The following is a 27,931-nucleotide window of genomic DNA, read 5'->3' on the forward strand; positions in this document are numbered from 1 at the left end:
CCTAATTATAAAAGATACTTCAATGCAAAAACATGTGCAAGTATATTTATTGTTAAAAAAAATTCAAACTGTATAAAATATAAAGTCCTTTGACTGACATGCAAACATTTATCAAAGAGGATGTACAAAAATATTGGGACACAATTATCAAGTGCCTTTTTCACAAAACCTGGCACATTGAGACCTATGAATGCGGAATGTTTCAAGAAATGCAGTTCATCTCTTGTAATGGCAACAAAACCCAAGAGGTATTTCAATGAAACCTTAACTCAAAGGTAAATATGTACACAATGGCTTGGTGCATGTTGACATGGCATTCCAATATAATTAACTTTCTTGGGTGGTGTAGCTGCTTTATTCCAAAAAGCTTAACACAGCTCATCTTCCTGCCATCAAAACAATGAAAACCCTAAACTGAAATTACAATGTAAACATTCCCAGAGGAGACTAAAGGAAAAGTCTGACTAATAAAACACGTATAAACTCCCAGTAACACAATGATGAAAAGTCATCTGAACATATGAAATTCTTGGCAGAAAAGAACCCCCAAAAGTACAGGAGTCATTGAACATTTCAGAAGCAAAAGCGCTAACATTTATTAAAGACAATCCATATTTTCTGGATGTATATTTCACTGGAATGCTCCCACACTTCTGGTGCTTTTGCTTTCTGCAGATTATGGCTTTTAACTGTGAAGGTAAACATAAACCCTTTCAAAATAAGACACCACGTGGCGTTTCAAAGCACCTACACTCATGTTTTCACATCACTCCATTAACACAAACGTTACAAAAGAAAAAAACATGAACAAGCTCAAAATGGTGATTCAGGTAAATATATTTTTTAAGACAAGTTAATTTAATCAAGTTCTAAAACGCTGAAAAACTTTATGAACATTTAAGGCGAGGCATTTCTCTGTCAAATGAATCAGATTGTTGAACACACACTAAAGCTCCTAAAGCATAAGACTCCTAGGATATTAGCACAAAAACATGCCTGGCACCAGAAATGACACATGCAGCACCATTATGTCAGGAATCGTTCACACAGGACCCAGCAACGTCCACGCTGGAGCAAAGACAGATACGAGACTCAGGTGTGGGCTTCACTCTCAAGTACGGCTTGTGTACGCAAGCTTCAGATTTAAACGTCTGCAGCTCTAATCATCATAAAACTCCTACTTTTATGTACTGCACAGCCTTCTCGTGGGGAACTTGTAGGGATTTTCTGGAAAAAATAACCTAATCTCATTTACTCATAAGACCTTCCAGGGAAAATGCTGCATGTTTGAAATTAGTTTTAACATTCCGGCCAGCTGCAGGATCTGCCTTTAAGTGAGTCGGATACCAAGGACCTGCTCCAACTCTTGTCTTCTCTGCTGCACCTAAAACAAGAACCACATTGTTGCATATAAAAACGAATAAAGCAAGCGCAATGAAAGCTCCTAATTAAACACCTTACCTTGGAGAAAACATATCTACTGACAGCCTCTGGTACCCAGGGTGCCTGATAAAACTCCGTTCTTCTTTCTTCTTCTGGGTTTCCTGTTACATCTGTCATCAACTGGAAAGTGAACACAATTTAACTAAACACTATTCAGCTTTATGGTTCCATCTTTCTCTGCTTTAGTCCATAATTGTGCTGGATTTTTGCTGCAAAACTCAGGTTTCTGTATTTTCTTCTGAAACTAAGTGAGGGACTTTAATAGAGAAACAGATACAGCTGAGCATTTTAGAGCTGGTTTTTTCTTCATGGCACATCTGCATGAATATTACAGACGTGCGCTGGAGCAACTGGTAGATATTTTGAAGAACAATGTAAAATGTTCACTGGTGAAAATCTGATGCAAAAAAGCATCAGAAAGACTGTAAGTGACCAATGTTCTAAGTTAGCACAGCACTATTTTAGGAAATATTGCATTTAGGTAAATACTGTTGTGCAATCTCTATAAAGTGAAGGGAAAAACGGGATGATAGTCACCTTTAAATCTCTGCTTTGAGACTTGAGCCAGTCTTGGATGAAATCCTGAGGATTATTGCTGAAACTCAGCATAAAGTCTCTCTCAGTCTTCAGCTGGTTGATGTACTCAATTGTCTCATGAATCTGTGATCCAGAACAAGATTGTAAACACAAAGGAGAGGTGAGTGCTACAATGAGGCAGAGTGTGTGACTGGGAGAGCATTGCCTTCATCTCTAGTGCAGCAATCTCCTGCTGGTTAGTGGTGGAGGACAGGAAATTATTCATCTGGCTCTTCAGAGGGTCATCCACCTCCACATCAATGTCATAGCACGCCGTTTTCTTCTGATCAGCAGGGTCCACGCTGCTCAGAGGAAAACACCACCGGCAACAAAACAAAACAAAAGTCAGACAACCCAGAGGAAAAGGAAAACGATCCACACAGAAGGAACCTGAACTATTTGGTCATATGTGAGGGACAGACACGCCCATCCACCTGATGGTGTGATTGATGATTATGGGGTCAGGGTGCTGCAGCAGGCCCGCCAGTTTCATGGGGATTTCAGCAAATCTCATGCGGCCACAGCCAAAGATCTGAACAGTGGAGAAGATCATGAGTCCAATGTCATTCTGTGGACATATCCTGTTATTAAATGATAAGGAGCCCGTGGATTGCCGACCTGTCTAAAGTAACGGTTGCAGTTGATGTACTCTTTCTCGTGACAGTCCTGCAGCTTATTGTTTTTAATGTAGAGCCAGAGAGCCTGCATGATGCTGGCACGCGTCTGTGTGTGCACACCCAGCAGACGGGCCAAGCGGGGGTCCAGTTTGTACTGAGGAGGCTTGGAACAGAGAGCAACCATTCAATGGAAGCAACACTGGCTGGAAATGCACGCGAGTCACCCAGCTGATGGACGCAGAGGTACCTGGTGATCCAGCATGAACAGAAGAGTGCATTTAACGTTGACGTCACCGGGCCTTTTCACCTGGAACCCATCTGTCTCCTGAGTGGTGGGCATCCTGTGCCACTGAAAGGAGGTTCGAACAGAAGTTTGAATGTTAACGGCTGAACTCGCTCTAAAAAGCAATGATACGCGTGAGCTGAACGGCTGCAGAAAAAGGCTGAAACTCTCCAATTATTTGCATCAAATGTTTTTCAAATGACGTCATACCTCCACCAAGTGGTTATCAGGTCCGTACAGCTCTTTATCGAGCTCGATCACTAAGCTTTTGAAGAAAGATGAAAACTTCTTCTTCTGCTTGCCAGGCTGGATAAACAAAAAAGTGGAAAGAGAGAGAGAGGAGAGAGAGAGGGAGGGAGAGGGAGGGGGGAGGGGGACAATATTGCTTGTCTTATTCTGTTGCGTCTGTGTAGCCACATTGTTTAGTTCTGACCACATCAGCGGGGGTGGTGTCAGCACAAAACTCCAGACAACTAAAAAAAACCTGCCAACTCCCTGACGGTTTGCACAACATAAGCACTACTTCCCTTATCTCTCTCTCTTTTTTTGATGCTCCATGCAACACTCCCACGCATGCCTGCATTAACCAGTGAGGCAGGAAACAAAGAGCAGAGAAGAAAAAAGATCCTTCATGATACCCCAGATGACACAGTGAGCTGATGAAGGGAGGGGAACCGTGTCTCAGCTCATGGTTTCAATTCTGTTTCAAAAAAGAAAAGGAGTGTGTGTGTGTGTGTGTGTGTGTGCGTGTGTGGTGTGTGTGTGTGTGTGTGTGTGTGTATGTGTGGGAATGCGTGCTAGAAGTTGTGGGGTGGAGTGAAGGGAGCTGTGAACACATCTGGTTGTGAGGTTTGAGCCAAGCACTTGGGCCAAATCAGAGCAGAGCAACTCAAGTTTTTCAGAGACACTGGAAATGTGGACACATGAGAAAGGACATTAGATATTTTTAAACGTTAAAATCCCATTCGCTTACTTCCTCCAAGAGTTTGCCCTCGACCCTTAGCTCCCAAGAGGCCACTTTCTCCGAGTCCTCACCCTCGGGCTTGCTGGGAGTGTACGTGTTGGAAATGTAGATCCTGAGTTTACGTTTTTGCTGTGTCACAGAGGAAAAATAGGGCAGCAACATCAACTACTTCAGCCAAAAGCAGCAGGAAACTAGTTGTAGAATAAGCTATAGAATATTCTAAGCTGGATAGATGCTACAGAATAATGGTCAGATGAATCAGGGTTAATAAAATGACAAGGCTACACTAGATCTTATACCATTATGGGTTTCTTGATGGCTTCCTGAATCTCCATGCGTTTTCGTGAGATGGTCTGATCCAGTTTCCTCTCAAAGGCCAACAGATCCATGTAGGCTTGAGACTCGGGGACCAGGTCCCGGATCTAACAACAGGCCATCAGCAATCAACGAACCCTTCTACATATAGTCAATATGAAGCGTGAGTCAAGGGGTGAAAATCATGTTACCCTCTGTGGGAGCACCTTGTCGGCCATCTTGCGCCTCTTCGCTCTAGTCAGAGAAAAACTCAGTTTCAAATTTGCAAGATTACACATGGACCCATATAACTATTTTAATTATTGGGTTTTTTTTAAGTTTAATGGGCATAATTCTGTCAGTTTTAGCCATTTGTTTCTAGTCATCTTATCCTTTCAACGGCCACCTCAGGATGTTTTTTCTAATTAAATTAGCTTTCTCAGTCCCGGTCGTTATGGCCATATTTGACTTCAAGTACTTTCAAGCTAAATCAGAAAGTTGCTTCCAGCCTGTAGGACTGAATAAACCCTTTATACTTGAGAATCTAAAGACAACATCTCCATTGTCCAGTAGTCTGTAAATACGCAGTCACATCAAAACCTGCCACTTTTATCAGCGTGGCATCGCTTAACAGTTTGAAGTCAAAAACACTCGCTGGTGTGTGCTGCCTTGTGTGCACAGTCCAGTCATGGGATGCTTTCTCCTCGTGTCCGTGTGACCTGAGTCGTGCTTTTACCAGCACACAAACCAGCACAGACAACCGAGAGGAGCGACACAATCCGAAAGAAAACTATTGGTTTAATACCCTTTGAGTTAAAATGTACTGATTAATAACTGGAAGATTTTGATAAATGTCTAGATTACCACTGCTTGAACCACCGTGAGACAATCAGGAAGATCATAAACTCTTAAACGGCCTTTTTCACTGAATTGGGGTCTCGCTCTCTTAATTGTGTCGGCACTCGTGTCCCCCGCTTCTTTACCGCACAAAGAGTTTACCCTCGTCTCAGGCCTCCGAGGGCCTCCTGCTGCTGTTGTTGTGGATGCTGATGAAGGAAGCGTTTCCTCGAGGGATCCATTCCTGGAGGCCCCATCCCCGGCCGCATGGCCATGTTCCCTCCTCCATACGAGGGACCAGGCATCTGCCCCCCCATTGAAGCCATGGGGCCACCTGCTCGGTTGGGAGGCATCCCTGAGCGCTAGAGACCCAAAAGAAAGGATCATTTTAGGTCTGTCAGACTCAGAGAGTACAGATGTAATCTACAAACCTATTCATGTGTAATTCCAGTTTATTCAGACTTACAACAGGTTTTCTTTGGCCATTTTTCATACGCACTATTTCACGTTTAAAAAAGCGTTTAAAACAAGTTTTTTTTTTTTTTAAAAACGGTTAGGATGAAAAACTGGTTTGTGTAGTTGTTCGTGGACACAGTTTGTAATTAAATGTAGCACTATTTGCAAAAGTTCTTTTCAATTTCATTGTTCCAGCAGCTTTTTGAACATTTTTGAGCATCTGCTGCTGATGCGTTGTGCAAACTACCATCAATCATTCAAAAGCATTTGCAGATGACGCAGTGAATTGTAGAATATGACTCAAAACCTTGTGTTGCATATATTCTGACAACTCACTGCTTATTTTATTATGCACCTCAAATATGTTTCAGGAATTTATGCAGATTTTTCCACTTCGACCTTTCTGCTTTTGCTGCCTGCTAACAGCAAGACTCCAGGCTCCATATGGCGCAAACTGACACCAAAGTAATAACACGTATTAAATAGGGACATTAAAGCTCCAGATGGTGCAAAATGATAGAAAAGGCATGTGTTGGTCTGACAGATGGCCCTAATCATAAACACACTTTCAAAGTAAATGACAGGGCGGCCACGTGATTGCGTTTTTCACGCACGCACATGTGAGGAGAGACCGACTTTGTTCAACATCCAACCGCTTCAACGTTAGAAACCATCCGCCAAACGAGGGTTCCAACAATGGCGGCAACGCAACATTTACATTTCTTTTAAAATGCGGAAGTGGGGCGCGCACATTGACATCTTCAGTTGCATGCGAGTCATATTTGGTTCATCTATTACTTTAAATCTCGTAAAAAATGTGCCACCACTGTGTGCCTGCGTTTACTCCCCAAAGCAGAAAAGGAGTGAAACTTTAAAAAGAAAAAAAAGAAAGTAAAATCAATGTGGCGTTCACCTTTCACTTAGATCAGACTCCACGAAGTCGACTGACAGAAGGAACAATGAACGAACCTGGGGGTACTGGGGAGCGTTGCTCATAGTTCGGGGAAAACCCATCGGAGGCTGGGGCATGCCTGGCATCCTCATACCCGCGGCATGTCCAACATTCATGGGGTGCACGTTCGAATTCATCGGCGGACCCGTGAAACCTCCTCTGGATGCCATCTTCGAGATCCACAAGTGGTTTTTAAAGTGACGAAAACTTCAAACTGATTCTGACCAAAACCCACAACTCGGCGACTTGCTCAACAAGCGCCAACGGTGCAACTCCCGAGCGAGGCTGGCCGACAAACCAGTCCAGGAGGGTCGGGTTCTGGTTTGACAGCAAACGGACTGTCAACAAAAAGCTAGCTAATGTTAGCTCGTTTCTGTCGTTTCGAGTTCCGGGATTTGCTTCTGCCCACAACCGCTCTTTTTCTGAAGCTCAAGTGGAGGTTCTGTGTCACCTCCTCCCCTTGTTCTAAGTCTTAGCGTAGCTAATAAAAGCCGGACCTCGCCCGCAGAACCTTTGAGTCTTTAAAACGACACCAAATGTGAATATAGCTCATAACTGCTTACACGCAATGGGCAACGCTGCCTTCAGCAATAACCGTAAATTTCTGTTATTGATTGAGTGTCGGGCATCCCGCTCCCTCCCCAACTCCCTATTATCTACTGCGCCGAGACGTAAAATGTGGTTATTTCGACGTATAATCACGCTGTTATATACCTCAAAACGGTCAGGTGCTGGTTATTTATGGGGCGCCTTCTTTAAAGTAGAAACTATCATTTTCAAATTGTATCGTTTTTCGACCAACGTTCAACAGTGTAAGAACTCAGATGTCGGATTTTAGAAAGAGCACATTAAATCAGCATATTCATCAGGTCCGACATTGAAATAAAACTAACGACAATTGACTTCCGGGATTCTATTTTAAAGGTTCAAAGAATTACATTTTCTTTAGTCTGTTAACATAGGGGTTTATATAGTTACATTAAATTTCACAAATGAAAAATAATAATAAAAAAAAACATTCCCCCACATGTGCTTTCCACCTGTAGTACAGCATAAAAAAACTAAATACAGACACTATATATAGAATATAATGTGCATGTGCGTGGCGATTGATGGAGGTGTCCTTGATGGAGGTAACTATCTTCAAAAGTGGGTAGTTTTGTTGCACCTTTGTTGCATGTTAAACTTTCCACTTCCATTAAAGTTCCAGCTGTGTTAAGATAACTCGTCAAGGTAACAGGTAACAAACCATTTATTTTCTTAGACAGATGAAAAATTGAGCCATGATAGCAGCAATTCAACTATTGGAATATTTACACACACAAAGGATATAGTAACCCTTTACAATGTAAACACGTGATACAAAGACATTTCCGAATGCTAGAAAACAAGCCGATCTATCCACCAAAAATAAAACAAAACAATCCTGCTTTCTGTAGCAAACACCTGCTTGTATAGTAAAGGTTCAATGACTGAACATTAAAAAGTTTCCACAGGTGAAAGAAACTTTCATCTTCCCCTCTCTCTCACACACTCTCTCTCTCTCTTTCTCACACACACACGTGATATTCAGAAATATTTCAACTGAAAAACTATGAGCCTGACAGTGAATGTGAAGACAAACCATTACTGATGATTGTCTTTGACATTATTTTTTATGTGATTTTTTTCTTTTAAAAATGAGGATTTACACATACACCTACTGACTAATCATTTTTTAACTGTATGTGCACATTTTCACTCCTCACACACCATCGCTGCTTGGCTGCTAGGTTAATTTCACCAGAAACTACCTGTGTAAATCAAAACCCATCATAGTGATATTTATCATTTTGGACTCCAGCAAATACATAACTACACAAAGATTATTTTTTTTAAAAAAAACAAAAAAAACAAAAAAACGAGCGTTCTTACAGTGATTCTGTTGAGAGGAAAATAACCTGTCAAGTATGCGGTGGGAGGTCTGGACTGTTTCTGCACAGCGGTGAAACACCATGAATGTCCGATAACTTCACAATACAAAGACCCAGGTGTGAAGCATTATTGATCCTCCTCTATGTGAACGTAGTAGAGTGAGTCACTGAGGGAATGCCTCATCTTTCATTAGCATGCGCGGGCTTTCCTGGTTCTCCATCCGCCGCCTTGGACCCATCATATCTGTGGAAATAATCATGAGACTGGGTGTCACCTGACCCTGAATCTTAGTATATTCTCTCACTGCAGGGCATAATGGAGAGGAAAAAACAAACATCATTCAGATGTGAATTTACTGGCCAGAACATTACACTTGTAGATTACTAATCATCTTCAAAATGCTAGCCAAAGCTGCTAATTAATCACCTTACAATGTTGAAGAGGGTGTGATGGAGGATTTTTTTTAAGGATTTATCATTTTCATATAGTCGTATGAACATACAGTGTTGGTACCAGTGGTGCTCATCTGATCACATCCGTTCGGGGTCCTATGATGGCCAATAACTGTTTACACTAATTTACACAATACTTGATGATCTTATGGATGACACCTTTAAGGGATATTTGGAGGTTGAATGATGATGAAGTAAAATGCATTTCTGTCTGTGAGGTGGCCAGTAGTCAGGGCTGTACTGTATGCATTCTTAAAGCAAAACAGGAATTCATATTTGGCCTTCTAAAAACTGATCTGCCAAAGCAAAGCTGAAAATATAAAAGACATCAACAAATGTCAAAATGGGACGTGATGTAATGCCAAAAGCTAGCTAAGCACAGCATTATTGTTTTCTCTGTATACCGAACAGCATCCCTGGGTTAGTGACATCGATCATAGAATATATTGCCAACATTTTCTGCAACTATCTGGCTAGTTTCAGTGTTGTGGAAAAGCACAGAGAATGACGTGACTACAAATGTCCCTATTAGTCACTTATATGTCCAAATTAACAAAGAGATATTTGTGACTTACTGTTTTTATGCTTAAATGATTTGGATCTTCTGGGTGAGTTTGGATTCTTCAGTGGGAAAAAAAAAGAGAAAATGTTTACTGAAACAGATCAGTTGGAGTTAAACATGACAGTATTTATAATGAAAGAGTACCTTGTCAGATTTCCTTTTTTTGGCTGTGAAAGAATTACATGAAAATTTAGAAGACAATCCTTCCAGAGACCCATTTATGTTACACTTAATCCTCCCATGGCAATTAATGCGCAGAAAAACAACAGCACCAGAAAATTACCTTTCTTTTCGGCCCCGTAAGACCAGTCGTTGTCATTGACATCATCGTTGTCCTCTTGGTCACTTTCAGACTTGTTGTTAGTGTTGTTACCAGTGACGATCCTGGAACAGAGGGAAGGAAAAGGTGTCAGAAACCGGCTTCGGCACAACCGCAAACAATCTTCCCCATTCAGTGGTGCAGATCTGAGCACAGAAATCATCTCAGGAACACACGCGTTCACAACTGGGTTTTCTTTTCAACATAACTAGGCCAAGCAGAGGAACTTTTATGGTTCTGAAACAGAGCTACCAGCAGCACAGTTTTCCATTAGCGAGTGTGCATGTTAGCTCCAGCTTGACCGCAGAGGATGCCAGAGAGTTTACCCAGCATTTGGCGAGGGAAAAATATGAAGAACAAGAATGATAGTTGCTATGTAGCATCATCCGTAGTAGTGAACCAAAATACACAAAAAGCTTGAAAATTATCCAGGTCTGTAGGCACTGTACATGGCAGAGGCATGTTGCCAAGGGCAACACATTTTTTAAAATACAGTCAGTGAGTAAGTCAGCCATGTTAACAAAGCTGCAAAGCAAGATCTGCACCGACTGGAAAACCCGTGTACATGAGGTCAAACTTAGTGTGAGACCTGTTTAGGGCCTGAACAGAGCATCAATATTCCACAGCACATGCATCAATATAGCCAATACCTGCATTTGGGCCAGTCTAGAGAAGCAAACTTGATTTGAGTTTGCACTGGTTCATAGCTCTCTCCCTCTCTGGGTTACCTGCGGTTGGCTATGCGACTGCTGTTGCGTCCCATTCCCAGACATTTCTCAAGGTGAGGGGCAAAGCGTGAAGCGGCGATGCTTCGGCTGCAGTTAGGACAAACACACTCCTTGTTTTTCCACTGGTTGTATACCTGGCCAAAAACATCCAGCCCCGGCTGGTCCACAATTTCTGGAAATGTAAAAGCAGGTGCCTGACTGTTCTGTGTTGCATTCTGCCTTAAAAACATAGACGGCCTGATATGAACACATTTGGGCTAGTGGTGATGACTGGGCACATAAATTGTTACCTTCTTCCCCCGGGGAGAGCGAGAATGAGTTTGAGCTCACCAAAATCCCTCATGCTTTCTTGGTCTGTGTCATCCAGGAAAAAATAGCCCTGCTTGACAGCCCGGTGGACCTCGAAGCAAAGACCCAGGCATGCGTCCTCCACCAGGTCAGACAGGATGTCCTGAGCGAGGCCCTGGCAAGGAAGGAAGCAAGCAGACGCGGTGGTGCAACAGCCTCCACACCTCATGTGCGTTTGTAAAGTCACTGGAAACACACTGTAGCTTCGCTGCACTCTACCTCCAGCTTGCTGCTGTCCAGGCCGGACATTGAAACCTCCTCCATTTTCATTTGCCAGCACTACCAGATGAGCAGTCACTGCTGTGGTCATGCTGCAGAGCAGGAGGCATCGGCCAAAACAGGGCTGCAGCAGAAGGGGGGAGGCATTCAGTCAACAACAGTGGCATCACCCACCCTGCTAAAGCAAGCGGAGGAAATCAGTTGTGAAACACTTGACGCACTGAATGATGCAGCTACTCACAACTACACGTTAAATGCTGCCGGAGAGACACTTCCCACGTTCACAACCTGCGGAACAGCAGAAAACAGGAAACTTATTGTCTTAGACGGAACATGACGTTCGTCCACTTTTCTCCTAACCACCCTACAGGTCTGAACGTTGCTGCTGAAGGAGAGTAGCTTAGCCAAAACCATGTTGAAGAAAACAAAGAGCGCGGCTGTAAATAGGCTGGAGGGACACAACATGCCAAAGTGCTGAGGGACGCGAAACACCAAACACCCGGGTCAAAGGTGGCTCAAACTAGGGAATAAACGTATGAATTGTGCCACGTTTGACTCCCCAAGCAGAAATTAATAAGGCTACACTCGACTGATTGGTCGCGTAAATTACGTTTGGCTCCAGCGAGGCTCGTCCGGGAACCCAACACCGGTGCTGCACTGCGGCTGTTCGCCTTCCAACCCCACGCACGAACCCGGGGCTCCAAAATTACCCGCCTAGGCCACTGTAAACCAAATCAAGCCGGAACACTCAATCACGGCGAAGCAAAACGCTAATTGCGTTTATTTACCCATTTCGGTAGGCATCCATCTTTGCACCATGGAGCGCAGACAGTTCTAATCGATCCCCGAGCCCGCATCCACCGGCGGTGAGCGCACTTCAGCCCTCCGCACAGCCCCGCACAGCCCCGCACAGCAGTGCGTCTTTGTGCCATTTGGACTTAAGTGGAATTGAAAAAAAAAATAAATTGGTGTGCCAATTGTTTGAACAAACGTGTTCATTATCATTTTCATACTTTCTTATAATCACTGGCCAATATCAACATAAGTGTTCCATCTCTGCCCACAGGCCAGGAACACAATAAGTTATAATGTTTTGCAGTTCGGGTGAATATATTATATAAATAATAAATATAATAAAGTCATTTTAAAATAATACGCCAACACACAATAGCTTATCACAACTGATGTTTAAATATAACATTTACAAAAATAAGCAGACAAACAGTATTTATTTTCTCACTTCCCAAGAAGTAATTTTGTGAATTATAGTCTCCCTCGGTGTATTAGGTTTTTACAAATCACAAATAAGTTTATTTTGTTTGAAAATAGTTTTGAGGATCCCGTTAGAGCGTTTGTACCCTGAGCAGACGCAACAGCAACCCAGTTAGTATTTGGCTGTAAATTGGTTTTGGTTCCTTGGCTCATTGATTCCATTTTATAGGTGCTTATAATCCAGCACTTTGCTCATCATAACATAAATATCACCTTATAAACCCAAAGGAATTTATACACCGAGTCAGTGAATATGGATCAATGGTCCCAAAAAAAAGAGGAATCCCTCAGCGTGTAGACGAGAGCAGTTTTTAGGCAGCAACAGGCTCCAAAGAATAACATTAAAACCCCATCCAGCTATTCAAAGACTCCAGAGTCCAGCTTTGAACAAGACCTGCCCTGGTGTGCATTCCCATCTCATCACCTAAAACATGAACGGCATGTCCTCGTCTTCCTCGTCTTCCTCTTCACTCTGTCAAACAGTCGTTTACATGAATAACGTGATGCATGAACGCTAGCTTAAAATGCTAAATACAAAGGATATATCACACCTCTATTGAGTCAAAGTACAGATCTTCACTGCTGCTATCATCTGTAATGTCCTCGTCCTCTGAATCCTGTTTTTTGAAGTTAAAAGAGCTTTACTCAGTTGTACTTTTCATCAGAAAGATGTGTTTCATTAATTTCTGTGTAAGTGTACTGCTGTAAACTCACAGACGGCATAGGGGGGAATTCCTTATGTGCTGCAGTGTTAATATAATTAAGGTATTGAAATTTCTGCAAAGACAAATGTAGAAATAAGCTTAGTTGAAGCGTGTCGGGCAGCATGGCAGCTGAGTGTTTCCCATATTCATGCATGCTTACGCTGGGATTTTGTCTCCGATACTCTTTCTGTTCCTGTGGGTTCAGTCCCTGAAGAAAGAAAAAGACTCATCTCAGACGTCAAGCGGCTCCCATGTTTTAAATTAAAACTGTAGATTTAAACGGAAAAACACTGGCAGGAGAAAATAAATGTACCTGAAACCACTGCTGAAGCTCCAGTGAGTATTTTGCTATATTTTCCTCCTGTTTTTTTTCGTATGCTTCTTTCTGCACAGAAGAGAGCTGCTTCCAATTCTGGTTGATCTTAGCAAAGCGAATTTTTGTGTCTGGGATATTTTTCTTCAACCGCTTCATCTCTTCTTTTATATAAATGTGATAGCTGTATCTGTGGGGGGAGGAAGCATGTAAATATGGCTACAGACAGACCATCATGTGCTGCAGGAGTGAGAGGCGTCTTTTAGCCACGCCCACGTTCATGCTCACCTTGATGGCATCGGAGGCTCGCCTGTGATTGCTGCTCTGCCATTACGGCTCTGCAAATGAACACAAAAATAAGTCTCAAAGCAGATAGAAATCACAAATAATCCCCAACACACTGCTGCTCATGCACTTATACACACACACCCACACGAACACGTATATACAAACACACATACAATGTTCATCTTTTTGGTGCCATGTTGATCCAGTCCCTGCTTCTCCTCCTCTAACTCCTCCATCTGCAGAACAAATGTCTTCATCACGTTGCCTATTGCTTTAGATCAATTCCACACTGGTATTTTTGTAACCATCTCACCATTAGACAGCAGGTCAGGTCATTTTGGTACTGTCTCTTCAACTGAAAGAAAAAGTATTTATGTAATTGGTAGATTCTGCAGTCATCCCAAATGAGCTCCCATCTTCATACCTCTCTACAGCGCACACTGTACTCTTGCCTCTGCTTTTCAGTCAGTTCCTTCCAACGCTTGGCCAAGACAGTGCAGTACATTTTTTTAGGAACTCCTGTAATATGGTTCACTTGCTCTTTGCAGAACAGATTATATCCGGTTCTAAAATCACACACATACAGAGGAGATGCTGGGCCTTTATAAAACACTACCCAAAACACATCTGCATCATGTTTGAATGGTGCTTTGCAAAATGCTGAATTGCAATGTCCTCAAGTGGATGAAAATGTAAACAGGACTAAAGGACTTGTCAATAAAGGTTGAATGAATAAAAGCAAAGACTACATGTGTCAACTTAGATCAAATTTGATTGAAAGAAAAACACGTCTCTGATGGATTGACACAAACTAATAAAGCTTTAACTTTCTACTCTATTAACTGAGCAAAACAGCAGTCATTAATGCCATTATTGTGTCGTGGTGCTTACTGAGGAGGCCTGGCTGGCAGCAGCTCTTCACACTTTGGTGTGTTCTGTTAGAGAAAGATCACACGTCAGCGCAAACACAACTGTGTTCATGTGTCCATGTCCAACATCATTTCATTTATTTTAGAAATGCATGAATGAATCCAGCCAATCTTCCAACCATTACATGGAGTTCATCAGAGTCTGATTAGTTTGTTTCTTGACTTAGTGCTGTTCAAACTATCTTAATACTGCACCTGTACTCACCGTCAATACCCCGATGTCAAAAGCGTACTCCCTCTTCATCTGAAAGAAACAGGTTTTTATTAAATTCAGAAATTTTGAGTCATCCCAAACTAACTGTGTTCGTACCTCTTTGCAGCGTGCGCAATACTCTTTCTTCTCATTTTCAGTCAGCGCCTTCCAACGTTGAGCCAAGACGACGCTAATAGATTTTTTAGAAACTCCGCTCATGTGCTTCATCTGCTCTTTGCAGAACAGATTATATCCAGTGCTAAAATCATACACAGAGAAAATAATGAACATTTAAAAATTTGTGTATATAGCGCCCCCTAGTGGACAAGGACGAGTCGGCAAATTTTCCATGACACCTGTCAAACAACTAAAAAATTCTGTAGAACTTGTGACTAATACAGTGAAGGAGTGATGATGTTTCTACAGATCAATGGATAAATTGATACAATTGATGTTTCTTCATCAAAATCAAACTTAAAAGTGCATTGCATTCTTTTCAAAAGACTATAAGCTAGTAAAATAAAAAAGAACTAAGTAAAATGTGATGAAAGAAGTTTTGTAGAGGCAAATCAACTTCTATTGATGCTTTTGCTGTGGTGTGTGCTGCTTACGAAGGAGGCTTGACTGACAGCAAATCTTTTGAAGGCTGTTCATCCTGTTAGAGAAAGGTAACACAAGATAAACTTTAACTATGTTCATGTGCCCTTTCCAAGATACAAATTAACAGTACAACATCATTTCAGCAATTCTAAACATATTAACAGTGGTTTGGGAAACAAAGCAATGAGCTCAGCTAACAGCAACATGCAATAAAACTGGCTGCATTACTGTCACTTACTTCTGCAATGGAAACACAGAATTCATTTGTTTTCATCCTCTTCCTACACCCAGAGTCCTGATGTTGTTCCCTAAATACAAAAAAACTGCTTAACTGGGTGCCATCAGGGAATCAACCTTGGAAAATGACAATTATGTGTTATTTTAGTTGTCAAAATCCCTCATTTATTACCTACAAACTTGTGTCTTTCTGTTGAAATCTTGAAGTAGTGGTTTGTCCTTCGTATAATGTACCTGGAAAACAATAGAACCCCTAAACAAATGAATAGTCTTCTTTTTTCAATCAAACATTTAATGGTACCATGTTAATTATTGTAGTCTTATGTTGAGCCGTGCTACACTAGTTTATTTTAAACAGCAACTACTTTTTTATTATTTTTTCCCCTGAGGACTAATGCAGAGAAAATAAGCTGGTATTTGCAGTGTCATCTAACAGATCACACCTCTTTAACATCCCACATCTTGCAACATCTGTAAATATCTTCACACAGCTAGTTATGACAACTTGAGCTCCATTTTTACCTGGTTGATGGGATTAGTAAATGTTTCTTCAGCCTCATTAATGAGCTCTGTGAGGCTTCGAATCTTGCGAATCTGAGCAAGAAAACATCACAAAATTAGTGTTTTGTTCATTAGTAAACACAACACTTTAATGAATTTGCCATCTCTCACTTTCCAGTTAATATCAGTGCGAAGTAGGCAGAAAAGTGTTTCTCTCATCATCAGCCAGAGTACGGTACTAAATATACTGAGTCTTGTCTTCTTAAACGCTTTATCCCTTTAGAATGGGTGAAGGCAGGTCCGTCCCTGGATGAGTTGTCAGTTCATCACAGGGCCCTCTATGAGCATTTATGGGTTTGACAACAGACTGAGCTGCACCACCTCCAATATATTGAGTAAACCAACCAAAAGAAAAGTTACCCAATGAATTCTGAATTAAAATATGCAAGACAAAGTGAAGTCCACTACTAAATGTTACATAGAGGGAAAAGTGTTACAGGGTTGGGATGAAACTTAACACTCTACATCTCTTGAAACTATTGCAGTTTTTGTCTGTGTAAACTATTACCAACCTTCCATAAAATCTCCCCCCACTTTGTCTGACATGCTTCAGCTGAGAAAGGTGGGAACGCCACATTTTCCCACTGTATAGATTTCATGCCGGCTATGTATGAACATGTTTTGTATTTTTCCGGGACGCTCCTTTTCAATTCAGCCAGAAGCCTCTGGATGTTCTGCGTGGTCCAATCTATGGCGATAAACACATCAATTCATGTTGTCAATGGTATCATTTAAACACACTTAGCTGTGATCACTTACCACCCTCATTTTTATGTCTACTCATTTCTTTTTCAAAATAATAAGCCTTGTTTATTATCTGAATGCAGACAGCGCGTTTCTCAGAAGATTAACATTAGCTAATAACTAAAAATCTATGTAGAGAAAGTTGAGTATCTAGCCAGATATACGACCGATGTATTAGCAATCTTCAGCAAACACTTTAACAATAATAAACTACCGCGTCGCCACCGGTTGTTATCGACGCCTTATGGAGACACTCGGAACTTTGCTCCGGCCGCTCTTCTACTTCCGCCTTCTCTTCTTCTCCCGTTGGACGGTTGTTTACAATCGTGGTTTAGATGCAACAGCGCCACCGACTGGCCTATTTCAGACTTACAGATCCTGTACCTAATGTGAATTCCTATCTTCAAATACTACTTCTAGTACTACTAAAAACAACAACAATAGTAATAACAACAACAGCAATTGTTATTATGCTTTCATCTTTTCTGTTCCACCTCTACTTACTAAGCTCCTGACCAAAGTGTTTTTGACTCTTGACCAATACTGATTTTGATTTCACTGTTTATTTTCAATATTAACTGCTGTCTCCTCCCCATCCATAGCAGTATGTGGAAATCATGTTTTGGATCCTCTTTTGGATCTTAAGAATTGTCTGAACTGAACTGTTACAGGTTACTTTATTTAACTTACAAGTCATTAAGAAACACCTACAAAAATCCAGGTGACAAACACTTAAAATGAGCTTGTAAAAATGGCAAAATTGCTGAGTTTGCGACACAAAAACCCATTCAAACATCACACACAGGCATGGTGGGAAAAACTGTGTAACTACCCCAGATCCTCATCCTCTGCTGCCTGATCAGCTGTTCAGCTCCATTATGTGTGACTGATTACCACCTATGCCCACAGGTGTGCAGGTAACCCAGAGCAACACCAGAGCCTCTCTGACGACACACCCACACTCATTCACACACCTAAATGTACACACATACAAATTGGGTACAACAGCTGCTAAAACAACTGTTGCAGAGTAGATCCATCTCATTAGCCTTTATCCTAAAAAACCCATCCACAGCTCCATGTGTCCACCACAGCTCAACAGCATAAACTATAGGATGATTAGCATGCCTTTTTAAATTATTCCATCGAATATATATAAGTTGCTTCATTGCATCTTTACATTTACTTACCAATTTCTAAGAATGATTGTTGATGATTGATTGTTCCAGGTAGGTTTAACATCAAACTACACTCTTAAAAAGCAATTTCCTCTCCTCTCTCATCCTTTTCTTTGTAAAGTAAATTGCTTCTATTTTTTTCTGTTTAAAACTTGAATGCTGACTCGCTTCTAACTCAAAGATTTATGCAATTCTAAAACGGACTTATAATGTCTGAGGGCTTAATAAAAAAATATGTTGTCATTTTAGAGGTAGTCTTTATTGTTTATAACAACACATAGTGATGGTAACAATTTAACATAATTCTCAATTGCACCATGTTTTTACTTTTATCTCCATTTATCATTAATCTACCAGATATCAGGAATTTTAAATTTTTTGAAAATTTGTATTGAAATTCTTGAATGTGTCCATAAATACAAGAATAATGAAACAGTGAATATGCTTATTATAGATATATAGAAAATGTAATTCAGGCAGCATTTCCACTGAGGATCAAATGTGGTTATTTTTTTAAAATGTGACTGGTGCAGCATACCTCATTAGAACCTAAATAATTGAATGAGTTTATCTAAGTAAAGAAAAAATGTATTGATTGAACCTATATCAGCATTTCTGTGATGCTTTATACTCGTAGGTAGATGAAACATCACTTTCAGTTTCATGTGAAGTACAGAAAATGGTTCTAAAATAACAATCTTGAGGTCTACAAAGGCATCTGAGATTCATAGTACACATCTTGGCCTGGCTCCTCCTCAAATGTCACTTTGGCATCATCGGCATCCAACTGAAAAAACAAAAAGAAACAGACAGATCAGCAGGTTTACTGCTTACCCACACACCTTTCTCTGCGGACGCCCCTGAATTTACTTCACACCGAGTGGATATGGAGTGGACCCTTACACATTTCATTTCCACTTCAGTGAAGAAGTGCCCAGTCATGAACATGCGCAGAGGGATGGTAAGAATGAGCACAAAGGGAAGAGCAAGGGAGATTGGACTTGACTTTACGATCCACAAAACCGCAAGGCACACAATCTGGATGGCTGTGAACACGTGCATCCGTCCGGTGCTCACCTGCAAACATCATGCACAAGCATTAATGGATGTGACGGAGCAACAGGTCGACATTCCAAAACGTGAACAAGGCCTGGAATAACAATGTTCTATGATGTAGATTTTCACTTGAAGTGCAATCATTACAGCATCATATACTGTAATGCCAGCCATATCATACACTCGAGTACTCGATTACATCCGTGGCTCATCAGAGAGAAGAGTGTTTTTACCTCTCAGGATGACATTTCTAAAGCACAGTTCAGTTGGTTGGTGGCGGGACTCTTACTCTGTTGACGTAGGGCTCATCGGGGTGGTATTTCTTTGGGATGAGCAGAAGCAGTATCCGATCCCATAACTGGATGCCATTCAGAGAGGTGACTCCCATGTAGAGGAAGATCCCAAAGAGTGCCGAAATTGGAATCATCTTCAAAATAGGCTCCATCAGAATCGACAATCCTTCACAGACAGACATTCACAGGCTGAGTTGGTGTCACCAAGACTCTGTGCAACATAGCTTCTCAGGACATCACCTACCAACCAGCAGTGCCACCAGAACGCCACTGACCCTCTGCTCCATCACTTTCTCAATCACAGGTTTTGGTCCTTTGCTCATAACGGTGAGAGCGTTGGCATGGGTGACTGATCGCACCGTGGCGGCACTGAGCCACGGCACGCCAAATATTGCGCTCAGCCCTCCCATGCACACTAAAATCAACAGGTCAAAGTGGAACCCGGAGCCTTTGACCATCTTCCTCTCAGGTTTACTCACAATCAGACTGCAAAGGGGTGGAGGGTGTCAAATTTGGGAAATACCTCTTTTAGCTGAGTGTATGTGTGATGTTTTTGACTCACGTTGTGATCTGAGATTCCAGAAAGATTAGAATGAACACGAGCAAGGCCGGAACGCAGCTGGCAAACATCAGCCACACCGGGAAGGGCTCATGTTCCCCGAAAGGGTTGATAAGCCAACCTCTTTTAGCTGGGTTGGACACCATCAGCCCTTTGGGAACAACTAGTTTCTGTAAAGAAAAATCTACTGGTTTCACTTTATCCATCCATCCATTTAAAAAAAAACAACTTCTGTTCAGTAAGTGGAATAAAAGTGAACTCACCTGGGTGTAGGTATCTGCAATGTTGTAGTCCAAAACAATCATGAGAAACATAGAAATAGGAACACCAAAGTCTCCAATCAGACGCCTGACCTGGTAATCAGAGATTAGACAAACATGCAGTTGGCCGTTGAAAAAAATGCTCACTTCACTTCAAATGACCAATCAACCAGTGTCCCCATTCTCTGAGAACCCACCTTTCCAGGAAGGAAAGTGCCGTTCTTAAACTGCCGCAGGAAGAAGGCGATAAAAAAGCACCCCAGCATGAGGCACATGGAGAGCAGGGCTGTGTTGGGATAAGGTGGTTTAATGGTGTTGATGATGATCGTGGTGTTCCCGGTTGCGTTGTCATAAATGAGCGTCTCTTCCACTCGCGGGTGCCAGGGATTTTCTACAGATGAATTCACGTGGTCGTAGTTCAAAATCAGTGGATGATCCTTGAATATCTGCAGAGAAGATGGGTGGGAGTGAGAGACGTCATAACTTCTAAACAAAGAAGTTCGTCAATGATGTTTTACCCTCCCCAGCTTGGCAAATGTTTCATAGATGAAGATAAGGGAGATGAGGATGGAGAAGATTTCCTGGGTGAAGCGGGAGATGAAGCGCACCAGGAAGCTGCCCTCAAAAGCCACGATGACCACCACAATGATGACCAGCCACACTCCCACCCACACTCGCCCCACAATGTACTCGATGCCCTGAGACTTGCAGAACTGAATGGGGGGGAACAAGAGTTCAGCTCGTTGGCATCAGCAGACGTCATAGAAAAAGACTCTGAGTCAACTCACAGCATAGAACGCCTCCTCAAACACTAACAGAGGACCAGAGAATCCGATCACCAGGACCGGCTGAGCTGCAACGAAGCAGAAGATGATGCCCTGGATGCTGGTGGAGATGAGGAGCTCCGGAACGCCCATCATGTTGTCCACCTTATCAGCTGCAGCAGGCAGACAACAGCGATGTATTCTTACCAGATCATGCCTGTGTAATGTTGTTTCTTCAACAAATATGAACAAACACGCACCCAGCAAGCCGCCAAAGGTGATGGCGGGAGACAGAGCAGCGAAGTAGATGAAGATGACAGCAGCGAGGACCTGGGCATTAAGGGCATCTGTGATGTCACTCCTGTAGTGCTGGTAGCGTCTGCGGATATCTCGAATCATTCCGCCAAACGGTCGACCAGTACGGGACAGGGGATCTTCGGGTGGAGGTCCGGTGGCGATGGAGACTGGGAAGGTGGGAATTATATGGACAACATTTTAGTTGATGCTGTATGTGTGCATCTGGCATCATAAATTCTATGACTTATAGTTCAGGCACCCCTGCGAGCCTTGGAATCCCGGCGGGCTGGCGGATTGGAGGCCTGGTTCCTGTCCTGCAGCAGCTTTTTCTGGAAGCCGATGATCGAGGTGAGCATGGCTTCATTTTGGATTTCGGTGGGTGGGATGACGATGCTGCAGTCCATGAAGTCAGCCACTGCCTCCGTGAGCTCGCGGGCAGTCTTCGCTTGAAGGGCGGCCTGATTGAAGACCTGAAACGGAGGTTGTAGACGTGGTGTTTAAAGTCCTAAAATAGTCCTCAGACACTGATGAAATATTCACCTATTGAGGAATTTCACCGGAGAAGGTCAATTCTTTTTTGAATAAGCGTACAGCAGGGTCAACACTCACTTTGTCGGCCAGCAGCGCGGCCATGGCGCGGCCAGTCTCGTGATAGTCCATGTCTGCACTGCTGGGTCCCACCAGGACAAAGACGAAGCGGACAGGCATAGGAGCCTCCAAGGCCGAGCCGAGCTCCGCAGACTCTTTCAGACGCACAAACACGACTGTGGGACGTTCCAGGAAGTCCAGAGCACCTATTTCCAAGACAGAGAGAGATCTTACACACAGACAGACACAAGGATATATAAACAGGTGAAAAGTGTGTGTATTAGCACACACTGATCCTCAAGGAAAACACCTGCTTACCGACTAAAACCATGGAGGCTTCTACATGTTCAGATTCATCCCTCTATAACAGACGAGAAGAAGCAGATCTGTTCAGAAACTGTAGAAGTGAATGAGGCAATCTTGAATACAGTCCCTATTCCACTGCTGCTGTCGCCATGGCGGCAGAACATACTCTTTCCTTGACTGAAAACTTGTGCAGATCCACTCCATCAGTCAGGGCTTGGCTCTCTGGATCCGAGTGGCTGAAAGGAGAAGAAAAGGTGTCTCGCTGGGTGTTACCTGAGCCAGGCTGTTTGTGTGAAGGTCCGTCTGGAGCCCTCCTCAGCTCAGATTGAATTACGATAAAAATTCAATGTCGTAACACAGCAGAAAGGCATTAGAATAAAGGTCAACGTCTCCATACGCAGAATGCATTCCAAATCTTTAATTACATTTCTGAACTCAGTGGTTCAATTAAATTCTGAATGTCCAGAAATAAGCAATGATCAGCTCGAATCCCCGAGCTTGGCTTCCAAATCGGCTTCCCAGGAGGGTACCTGGGGTTTTGGAGCAAAGACTTCAGGACTCCGTCCCTGTCTTTAGGCCTGATCTCTTTCTTGCTGACCATCTCAGAGACCATCTTCTCAGCGATGCTCTCGAGGCTCTTCTCTTCGCAGTCGAAAATCGTCACACCTGGATGAAGGTTGCAGAGGGCAGTGTGAGGTGATTGGGAAAATGATGGAAAGTAACAGAGTTTTAAACAAACACCACACTCAGATCACACTCTGAGGAATCCAAAATCTTAGAATGAGCTTTCACCTGCATCGTCATCCTCACTGACCTGTGTTCATGGTGCGCCGCAGCTGGATGAGGCTCTTGAAGGTGAGGTAGGAGATGTGTGAGGACGCCCACACCCCAGACTGAGGGTCGAAGCACTCCTCATAGCCCCCCCATCGGCCTGTCTCCTGCCAGTAGGTCGATTGGTTCTGGTCCTTCATTGTCTTCTTTGCTCTGTCATTTGAAATGATAAAAGAGAGTCGTGCCCGGCTGAATCGACATGGTTCTCAAGGAATCTCTGACATCAGAAATGTCCCTTTCTGTCAGAGCGATATAGGAGATAGAAATCCCCCTGCAAAATAATTAAAACTGCAACACGGAAACTTTTTATACTTTACCTGATTCTTAAACATTTTGACAATGAAGCCCCTCAGATGCTGTAATCAGCTATGACGGTGATATAATATAATAGTCTTCATGCCGTGACAGTGCAGTATTCTGTAGCAAAGAACCCTTAAAAATATCACATAATCTGGAGAAATGAAAAAGTTTTTTTGTTTTGTTTTTTACGTCTAAAGCTGACCACAGCGTCCCCAGAGTCAGCATCTGATGGGGCAGCCATAAGCCATGACTTGGAAAGGAAAATCCCTGGAGGCTCCATTGTTGGGTTTGCAGGTCACAAGATGAACTCGGAGCGGTCAAACAAACGCCTCGTGAATCTCCACGCTTTCCCCACATGCCTGGGTTTGGTTGCAGAACCTCTGGGCCAAAGGCAGCCACAGAGGTTTCCATCATTCATGCCTTGTCTTGCTGTCCACACGGTGGAATTAGATGAAATCCTGATTTTTAATGCTTAAATTAAAAAAAACAAAAAAACAATGCAAGTGTTTTGTTTTTTCTGCCACTGGAGCAGCGTGCACACGTATCATGCAGCTGCCATTTAAATGTGTAATGGCTGTAACGTGGGGAATATGGATCATGATAAGGTGAAGATGTCCAGGTGACCTTGTGTCCACAGGTTAGATGTTACTTTGTCTTTTTATATCCACCAGCAGTCTCTCAGCTAAGGGCCACTGCTAGTCTCCGGTGTGGACTAGACCGCGAGTTGTTTGAACTGTCAATATAGTCGTGTGCCCTCACCGTGTGCCCTCACCGTGTGTGTGTGTGTGTGTGTGTGTGTGTGTGTGTGTGTGTGTGTGTGTGTCTACACTAAAGCCGGGGCCTTGATGGATGCAGGTTAAAAAAAAGGACGATGGTATTTTCCAAACACTCGTGTTGAGTTGATGTCAACATCAGAACTCAAGAAGTCAGATATAAACCAGCAGGGAACTAATTTACAACTGGTTGTGATCCAAACAGGAAAGCTGGATGGGACTCAAATGAATCATGTACTGGTTTCTGTTAAATTGGCGCACGAGGGTGTGCTGGCATTAGCTGAGAGAACACGTTTAAATAGTTAGATGAGACACACAAGTATTTTCTAGAGTGTCCATTCTCAATTTATAACTTTGATTTCCTCATTTGGATTCAGAATGTACCAAATCAGTATTGACATTCATTTCCAAGCTTCAGGGTTTTGATCATTTAATTACATACACTAGACACAAGGGTAGTAACTCTTTTTGGGAACTAGGCTGAGAAGCGGAGGGTTCTTGTTTCGAGCCCCAGGGCAGACAAAACATGGAAGGTGTTCTGGTAGTGGTGGGAGGTGCCAGAACACCTTCAGAGCACTGCCAAGGTACCCTTGAGCAAGGTACCAAACCTGCAAATGCTCATGTAGGGCCCTGCAATGAACTGGCGACTCATCCAGGGGTGGACCCTGCCTTCACCCATGGTGAGTCCTCCCCATGACCCCAAAAAGGACAAGACGAGACGAGATGAGACGAGATGAGACAAGACGAGATATACAGTACTAGACACAAATACGTTAACAAAATATGACCATGCGGACAAATTTATAGCACACTGTTTATGCTTTGCTAGAATATAAACTAAAAATTAGGAAGAAACAAGTAATAAAAGTCCTCCAGGGGAAGATTTGTTGGCCTTTGAGAATAAAAATAGGAATCTTATGTGGGCAGCATCACAGTGACTCAGCAATAAAACCCAATGTTTTAATGGGGAAGTAACCTGACTGCTCCTCATGTCTGCGGCGGTTCTTCAACAAGGTGCTAGGATGGATGGATGGATGGATGGGTGGATGGATGGATGGATGGATGGATGGATGGATGGATGGATGGATGGATGGATGGATGGATGATGGATGGATGGATGGATGGATGGATGGATGGATGGATGGATGGATGGATGGATGGATGGATGGATGGATGAATGGATGGATGGATGGATGGATGGATGGATGGATGGATGGATGATGGATGGATGGATGGATGGATGGTGGATGGATGGATGGATGGATGATGGATGAATGGATGGATGGATGGATGGATGGATGGATGGATGATTTTATCTCAGAGAGATATCTCAAAGTTTTTTCTGAAAACTTGGGGGTTTTATTTCCAAACGACAGCTGAAACATTCAGATTAGACGCTCCAGCCGTCAGCAGTCTCACACACAGTCTCTGGCACCATCAGGCACAACCCTGAATATTTTATCTGTACAATTAAAAAAACAAACCAAACAAACAACAAAACACATAGACATCTCCTTTTCTCTCTTTCTATCTCAACCTCTCTCGCAGACACACACACACACACACACACACACAAAACTTTTTAGTTACAGCATTAAATCTGCACCCATGTGCGTATTCTGGGACTTGTCTTTTGCAAAGTGCTTCTGAAGGCCAGTTCTGCACATCACCTTATCAAAGCATCCTGTTTGTCGCCTTTCACCAAAAAGTGCTGCGGTTCCACTTCTTACATCATTAATTGTTCTAAAATGAGCCCCATTCGCACGGTGGCTTCAGTAATAAGAAGCTAAATAGGAAGTGACTCTTACCTCCGCCAGGTAACTGCTGAGGTGAACAGTAGCGTCCAAGGACTGACCCTTGAATGGCAGAAAAGCGTGACTTTATAAACACCACCTCTTTAACGCAGTCACCTGTGTGTGTTTGTGTGGGTGCATGCTGCCTGATAATGGGTGGGACTAATACATGCACACACACACGGAAACATGTGACATGTACACTCTAATTCTCTTTGAAACACACGTCCAACAGAGTTTTCTGGTCTCACCCATAATATTGATAGTAAACACAGTGGATTGGTATGTGCAGAAAACCAGTCGTGCTGTGTCACTATCTTACCAGCATCTTATCACAATTAATGTCTGTGTTTGGAGGACAACAAGGGCTTGGATTTCACCTCCGGACTGCTCACCTTCAACATCGCCGGGGCAGAAGTTTAGGTGAAATCAGTTTTCATCTCCTCTCCTTTCACATTCCTCTCTTTCAGACCATCAGAATCCCCAATTGACCCTGAATGTATTGACAAAGCGGAGCTACCTCAAAGTGATTAGTGTCAGGTTTAAAAAATACAGGAGAGTGGGAGCAGGACAGTGGTTTGACGTTACGCTTTAATCTCTAGGTTCAATTCCAGAACTACTTAATCAAAATTTACACATGAGGCTCTTGTTCGTTTTTCGTAAACAGGTGAAACTTGACTGCATGTTTTAGATTTACTTATGCTGCTTATGTTAAATATGGAAAATAAAGAAAATATATTTATTTTAAAAAGGGATACAGATACAGAATTCACATCATTAGGACTTTTAGGTTCCAAACAAACAAATAAATAAAAACAGTTTAATCAATCATTTTGGATAAAAGACTCTGGATAGTTTCTACTTTAATTCCTCTTTGAATAAAAGTCAACACTCGTGCACAATTTATTGCCAAAACAAAAACTAGTTTCATATGGTGACACAGTGGTGGAGCAATTTGTTTAACGAGCATTGTTGCAGTAATCTTTAGAAAGCAGCCACTATTAAAGATTGGACAGAGATACAGTATATTTACTTATGCATGGCTGCACACATGTGTACATATAAATAAGCTTGTGTACAAAAAAGGAATACCTGCGTACACGTGCTACAGTGGATGTTACAACTTTGGCTTCTGATCATGTGGCTGTCATTTACAAGCCAAACAAAAAGGAAATCATTTGGTTTTAAATGCATCATCAATTAGATGCATTACTAGAAATTCATTTATATTTTGGACATTGCTTTTGTTATTGTTTTCTAAGTGGAGAATTTCTACAGGAATTCACAAAAAACAACCATCATATAATGTCAGTGATTATATTGATGGCTGTTTTGCAAATAAACACAACATTCCAGTTGTCTAAAATGGAACTTCATGACAGCACCTCCTGCTTTATTAAAGCCTTTAAAGGGGACCGAAATCTTCCGTTTTTTTTAAGTCACAAGAACTTTCTGCACCAGCTCAGTGGATTAAGGATTCTTGTGTCCGTTCACCAGTATTCGTGCAGCTGTGAAGGATTGTAAATGGGTTCTTCTCACTGTGATGAATCCTGAAAAGTTACCAGACTGAGAGTTCAACCAGCTAAATGATTTTTGGGGTCTGGGAGCTGGACATCCTAAGTTAAGCTCTGTTTGGAACATTACTATTTTTGTGAGAACAAAATGCGCTATCATACAAGATGCTGTTTTGTTTTTTGTTCCATTTAGCGGAAGAGAAAATGCGCTCACGCCTCAATACCCTGAGCAGCATGAAAACAGCGTAAAGGTAGTGCATCGAAATTAACCTTCAATGAATAATGTTCATGATCATGAACATCCATCACGGAACCTCACAGCTGCAGGCTTGTGTGGAAATGATCAGGGAGGCAGATGCAGGAGAAAGTGTGGGCGTGGTCTCGAATTTAAAATTGTTTCTTGCTCTTTGGATGAATTAATCTTCTAGAGAAGGAGCTGATTTGGCAGTTGTATATCTTAAATTAGAGGTGAGGAAAATCATTTATTGAGAAAACATCAAAAAAATGTACTGCCCTCATTGCCATAATCCCCAATCCAATTTGTTTTTCGTCAGTTACCGCTGATGAACGGCAGATGGCAGCATCACCTCTTCCAACTCCGTTGTGAAGCGCTT

The 27,931-nt window shown here is 42.4% G+C and overlaps 4 protein-coding genes across 18 annotated transcripts; all 4 read right to left on the reverse strand.

Moving 5' to 3' along the window:
• Positions 1-31: 31 nt before the first annotated feature.
• smarcd2 (SWI/SNF related, matrix associated, actin dependent regulator of chromatin, subfamily d, member 2) lies at positions 32-7,039 on the reverse strand. 2 transcript variants are annotated; one of them, XM_057028722.1, is made up of 13 exons: positions 6,440-7,039; positions 5,177-5,376; positions 4,390-4,432; positions 4,183-4,305; positions 3,872-4,012; positions 3,130-3,225; positions 2,884-2,985; positions 2,638-2,799; positions 2,454-2,551; positions 2,186-2,321; positions 1,981-2,103; positions 1,462-1,563; positions 32-1,384 (listed from the first exon to the last, which is right to left on the reverse strand). In XM_057028722.1, exons 1-13 carry the CDS (start codon positions 6,590-6,592, stop codon positions 1,331-1,333), a joined length of 1,533 nt encoding a protein of 510 aa, XP_056884702.1. In that variant the 5' UTR covers positions 6,593-7,039; the 3' UTR covers positions 32-1,330. The 2 variants fall into 2 exon arrangements, with proteins under 2 accessions (XP_056884702.1, XP_056884711.1); XM_057028731.1 differs by having other exon boundaries at positions 3,893-4,012; positions 6,440-7,037.
• A 617-nt stretch (positions 7,040-7,656) lies between these two features.
• Positions 7,657-11,874, reverse strand: atxn7l3b (ataxin 7 like 3b). 6 transcript variants are annotated; one of them, XM_057028787.1, is made up of 10 exons: positions 11,753-11,844; positions 11,575-11,686; positions 11,206-11,252; positions 10,965-11,088; positions 10,728-10,860; positions 10,398-10,569; positions 9,634-9,734; positions 9,495-9,517; positions 9,364-9,409; positions 7,657-8,579 (listed from the first exon to the last, which is right to left on the reverse strand). In XM_057028787.1, exons 4-10 carry the CDS (start codon positions 11,013-11,015, stop codon positions 8,500-8,502), a joined length of 606 nt encoding a protein of 201 aa, XP_056884767.1. In that variant the 5' UTR covers positions 11,016-11,088; positions 11,206-11,252; positions 11,575-11,686; positions 11,753-11,844; the 3' UTR covers positions 7,657-8,499. The 6 variants fall into 6 exon arrangements, with proteins under 6 accessions (XP_056884767.1, XP_056884791.1, XP_056884783.1 ...); XM_057028811.1 differs by lacking the exon at positions 11,575-11,686 and having other exon boundaries at positions 10,965-11,139; positions 11,753-11,874; XM_057028803.1 differs by lacking the exon at positions 11,575-11,686 and having other exon boundaries at positions 11,186-11,252; positions 11,753-11,874.
• Positions 11,875-12,132: 258 nt separating this feature from the next.
• Positions 12,133-17,097, reverse strand: LOC130532773 (nucleolar transcription factor 1-like). 7 transcript variants are annotated; one of them, XM_057045622.1, is made up of 18 exons: positions 16,821-17,097; positions 16,574-16,749; positions 16,023-16,094; positions 15,673-15,734; positions 15,502-15,571; positions 15,275-15,318; positions 14,781-14,922; positions 14,676-14,714; positions 14,433-14,476; positions 13,966-14,107; positions 13,855-13,896; positions 13,715-13,777; positions 13,542-13,591; positions 13,254-13,443; positions 13,101-13,148; positions 12,951-13,013; positions 12,788-12,853; positions 12,133-12,699 (listed from the first exon to the last, which is right to left on the reverse strand). In XM_057045622.1, exons 1-18 carry the CDS (start codon positions 16,843-16,845, stop codon positions 12,661-12,663), a joined length of 1,377 nt encoding a protein of 458 aa, XP_056901602.1. In that variant the 5' UTR covers positions 16,846-17,097; the 3' UTR covers positions 12,133-12,660. The 7 variants fall into 7 exon arrangements, with proteins under 7 accessions (XP_056901602.1, XP_056901596.1, XP_056901619.1 ...); XM_057045616.1 differs by having other exon boundaries at positions 12,133-12,708; positions 16,821-17,096; XM_057045639.1 differs by having other exon boundaries at positions 12,133-12,708; positions 15,673-15,753; positions 16,821-17,096.
• A 1,123-nt stretch (positions 17,098-18,220) lies between these two features.
• Positions 18,221-25,956, reverse strand: slc4a1b (solute carrier family 4 member 1b (Diego blood group)). 3 transcript variants are annotated; one of them, XM_057044318.1, is made up of 17 exons: positions 25,819-25,956; positions 22,921-23,090; positions 22,637-22,772; positions 22,279-22,342; positions 22,119-22,161; positions 21,822-22,006; positions 21,472-21,682; positions 21,176-21,379; positions 20,940-21,088; positions 20,670-20,864; positions 20,349-20,597; positions 20,155-20,244; positions 19,895-20,061; positions 19,577-19,818; positions 19,329-19,498; positions 18,887-19,060; positions 18,221-18,770 (listed from the first exon to the last, which is right to left on the reverse strand). In XM_057044318.1, the coding sequence occupies exons 2-17, from the start codon at positions 23,075-23,077 to the stop codon at positions 18,690-18,692; spliced, it is 2,517 nt and encodes an 838-aa protein (XP_056900298.1). In that variant the 5' UTR covers positions 23,078-23,090; positions 25,819-25,956; the 3' UTR covers positions 18,221-18,689. The 3 variants fall into 3 exon arrangements, with proteins under 3 accessions (XP_056900298.1, XP_056900290.1, XP_056900280.1); XM_057044310.1 differs by having other exon boundaries at positions 22,273-22,342; XM_057044300.1 differs by having other exon boundaries at positions 20,940-21,379; positions 22,273-22,342.
• Positions 25,957-27,931: the final 1,975 nt, after the last annotated feature.

The sequence above is a fragment of the Takifugu flavidus genome, chromosome 1 (genome assembly GCF_003711565.1).
Source record: "Takifugu flavidus isolate HTHZ2018 chromosome 1, ASM371156v2, whole genome shotgun sequence".
Taxonomy (NCBI): Eukaryota; Metazoa; Chordata; class Actinopteri; order Tetraodontiformes; family Tetraodontidae; genus Takifugu; species Takifugu flavidus.